Below are 4,068 nucleotides of genomic sequence, written 5' to 3' on the forward strand. Positions count from 1 at the left end.
GGCCTCTGCCCTCGGCCAGGCCCGCGCTCTGCTGCTGGCACAGAGCCAGGCGTTCCGCCTGCCGTCAACGACGAGGTCACACGGCCCTGTGAACCAGCCACTCGGAGGCGGAGCGTGGCTCAGAGGTCGGCTGGGTGGCCAGGCCATCCTGCCACTCGGCGGCAGGGCCGGGATCCAGAGCCGGGGCTCGTCAGAGCCCATGGCCCGCGGCTCTCTCGATGCCACGTGCGCCGCCTCTCATGGCCCCTGTTCTGTGTTGTTCCCGTCTAAAAATACGTTTCAAAAGAAGTGGCGTTTGAGTCCATCTAGTCAAGAAGCAAAAAGCTGAAAAAGCAAGCTCCTTTCATACTCAAGTCAGTCGACATGCCCCTGGACTCATACTTTGAGGCTGAAAAAATAAGAAAAACTCAACCCAGTGAGAAGAAATGGCATCGTGTGAGCAAGACGCCATCACCACAGGCCGAGATGAGTGATCTACTCTTCCCATCAAAAGAAAAATCTGCACTGGCAGGGGCTACTGTCACCTTCGGGGCCAAAAATAATCATCCCTATCCATTTTCCTTTGGTCTTAGGTAGAAAGAAATATGTTAACAGCAGAGCAGAGATGTGTTTTCCTCTTGGGACCTAGTGGTTTACGTTTACGGCACCGAGCTTGGCTGCCGTCCAAGTACACACACCCTCCAGTGCACGGACTCCACTTATGTTCCCTGGTCATCGTGGGGTGATGAGGGCCACCTCCCCAGCTTCACGCACCTGCAAGGCAGCACCTGACACCCAGCTTCAGTTACTGCGCGCGGGGAGGGTGGGGGGCCCGGGGTACTCGCCGTATCTGGAAGCGTAGTCTGGCCTGGGAACCAAGATGATTTTTTGGTAAACTCTGCAAAAAGATTGGAGTTCGGCATCGAAAGGACGGCGTGTGGTCCCCACGATCAGAATCCTGTCGTTGGGTTTCAGGAGCTTCAGAATTTTTGGAAGCTGTTTTTTTAGGCGTTTAGGTTCCATCTGGGAGAAAGAGAGAAGAAAAATAAAAAACCATGAGCCCACACACATAGAGAAAAGAGTGATTTCAAAACACTGAAAAACACCATTTCTTCAGGTTAGTCCTGGGCCAGGGCTGGGGACCAGTTTCTGGCTTTAGGTGATTGTCCTTGCAGGCCCTTCCTGTCCTCGGCCTCCAGAGTCCAGATTTGGCAAGCCGGGAGGAAGGAAGCACCTGACGGAATGTTCTAGCACCTTGGCCCTGAGAACGGGAAGTTGCAGAGGACCTCCAAGCGGAAGGAAGCAGGCTGGGAGTGAGCGCTAGTTTGTGGGGCTCAGTGGTCCCCGGAGCTGTTCTGAAGGTGAACTTAAGAGGCCCTCTGCCGACCGCCGTGACAGTGAGGGACCGAGGTCATGGCCGCCTGTTATGTAAGAGCATGACAGCTCTGTCTCTGAGGCGCTGGACACGGCTGGGACCTGTGTTATTTTGGTATAATCTCAGCACTAGTGAGGGAGAGGGACAGACGTCAGGTGAGGGGCCCCAGGGGGATACTTCCAGCCTGTGGGGTCAGATTTGGCCACATCACCATAGCAACACGCAGCTTTAACTGAACCTCGCCTGGCACAGGAGCCAGGAGGCAGCCGGGGGAGGAGAAGGATGTAGGGGTGACAGAGAGCCTCCTCAGGGACGCCCAGGCACGATCTTGGCCATTTTTGGTTCCGCTTGGTGCAGGGGCGATTGAGCAGGTTAGAATCCGGACGCTGAGCCAGAGAGCCAAAGAGCAGCCTGTGGTCGCCTGTAGAGACCAGGCACCTGTTGCTTAGCTCCGTGTGCCCTTGCGCACCTGGCTGGGAAGGGCCGGCGACATCTAGGGAAGGGAGTGAGCATTCGATACATTCCACCCTGAGGAATACAAGCAAAAGGCTTGTATCGGAGTCACAGCTGGTGGGCAGGGTGACAGAGCCGTGTACGACTAGCAGAGCCTTTGGGACAGTGACACTCATGTCTTGGGACCCTGTTCGGCGGGAGGCCCTTGGCTTGGCCCAGTCTCCCAGAGTCTGGTCCCGCAGAGTTGGGGTGCCAAGCAGAGGGGCTGAGAAGACCCCTTCCAGAGAGGGCCGGGGGCCCCCCGGGGTGGGTGGCTGGACCCGGCTCTGAAGCACAGGGCATCCGCTGGAGCTGAGAGGCTGTTGGCCACGTGGTGGCTGCACCGGAGGCTCGCCTTCTTCCCTCGACCCGTGGAAAGGCCCGTCCCCGTGGGGCTTGACGGTGCAGGAGGGGCACCTGGCGAGGACGAGGCCGTTGAGAGGAGAGCCCGACGGGAAGCTGCAGAATCCTGGGGGAGCTCTGGCTCCAATGGGCGAGAGACGGGGCGACCCTGACCTCCAAGGGCAAGATCGCGCCATTTGCAAACAGAGAGAGTTTTACTTCTTCCTTTCCGATATGGATGACTCTTACTTCATTTTCTTCCCTGACTGTCCTGGTGAGAAACAGCAATGTAACGATGCCCGGAAGAGGAAGTCTTAAGGGAGAAGCGCCCAGTCTTTCAAGTGCGTTAGCTGTGAATTTTTTTGTAGTTGTCCTTCATCAGGCTGAAGAGGTTCCCGTCTCTTCCTACTTTTTGAGCTTTTTTTTTTAATCATAAAGGGGTGCCAGATTTTGTCAAATGCTTTTCTTCATTGAGGTGATGATGTGGTTTTTGTCCTTTGTTCTAATGATACAGTATGTTACATTAATTGATATTTGGATGTGGAACCTGGGCTAAATCCCGCTCGGTCATGGTGTATAATCCTCTTTCCATGTTGTTGGATTCGATTCAGGGGAGACTCTTTGTAATGTAACCCACAGCAGAGAGAGAAAGGATTTTACAGCAAAATCAGCCCTGCAGGCTGCGCCTGAGGCCAGACCACGGGGCACCTTTGTCGTTTCCTCCTACACCCATGGGAGTCCATCGTGCCCCAGCTCCGTCAGGAGGAAATGATTGGCTCTGCATGATTCTGCCCAGGCAGCTCCCGTGGGAGCCGAGGGGAGCAGAGGGGCTTGAGAGAGGGCGAAGTGCGGGGAGGGGTGATGCTCAATGGGACGTCCCGAAATCCTACCAACGGCCCTGACGATAAGGATGGAACCTGCTCACGAGGCGCTGCCCCCCAACCCCCACCCAGGTCTTTGCAGACCCCCAACCCCCACCCAGGTCTTGCAGACCCGCGCCTCCGGGACGAGGAGGGGTGTGTGCTGGGGCTTCACTCTGATGACGAACTTCCCTTGGGAGCCAGGCTGTGTGCGCAAACGAAGAAGCCCAAGGAATAAGCTCCGTAACAACAGGCAGATGGTGGAGCAAACGGTTAAATGCACAGACTGTTTCAGACGGATTTGCTCCTGGTCTTGGCTCTGCTCCTAACAGCCGCGTGACCTTGGGCAGGTTACTCGACTTCTCTGCACCTCAGTCCCTGCATCTGACAAATGGGATAATCACACCACCTCACTGACAGGGGTGCTGCGAGGACTAATGTGTCTGTCTGACAAGGTGCTTAATAAGGGGTCATCGTCCCGAAGTGTAAGTGCTGGGGGAGCGCAGGCTGCTCGACTGAAGAGTCAGCTTTCTACAGGGAGAGCCAGAAAAACGGGGGGCTTGGCGATTTAGAGGAAACTGGCAACAGGCTGGTTTTGCCAACAGAGCTCGAACCCGTCAGTTTCCGCCGTATGAGATGATAAGTCGTCAACTGCTCAGCTCGGAGGGGCCGCTTCTGGGACCCTTGCTGCCGAGAAGAGCCCTCTGCCGAGGTTCTGGAAGGAGACGGCTCAGAGGAACAGCTATGCCCGCGCCAGGAGATGACCCGCGGCATGCAGACGAGGCCTGGACAGTGTGGCAACACTGAGTTCATCTTATCCACAGCGACCTGGAGCCCTCTTATGACAAGTGCTCGTATTAAAGAAAAGCGCATAACCCTTTGAAAATGCTGACGGAGCAGCAGCTTGGGGCTGCGGGCAGTGACCGGGGAGGGCCCCGGCGGGAGGGCCCACCTGTTTGCGGCGCGGTCGGGGGAGGTGTCCCGGGGGTGATTCTGGGTGATTCTAGGTGATTCTGGATG

General features: G+C 56.4%; 1 protein-coding gene across 1 annotated transcript in view; it reads right to left on the minus strand.

The window, feature by feature from the left end:
• Window positions 1–31: 31 nt before the first annotated feature.
• The window catches only part of IQCA1 (IQ motif containing with AAA domain 1), a 54,125-nt gene continuing 50,088 nt past the window's right edge, over window positions 32–4,068 (minus strand). Inside the window, exon 10 of the mRNA XM_023523189.1 lies at window positions 32–1,002. Coding sequence (XP_023378957.1) covers window positions 781–1,002 — 222 coding nt within the window. The 3' untranslated portion in view covers window positions 32–780. The remainder of the gene's footprint in view (window positions 1,003–4,068) is intronic.

The sequence above is a fragment of the Pteropus vampyrus genome, unplaced genomic scaffold (genome assembly GCF_000151845.1).
Source record: "Pteropus vampyrus isolate Shadow unplaced genomic scaffold, Pvam_2.0 Scaffold381, whole genome shotgun sequence".
NCBI lineage: Eukaryota > Metazoa > Chordata > Mammalia > Chiroptera > Pteropodidae > Pteropus > Pteropus vampyrus.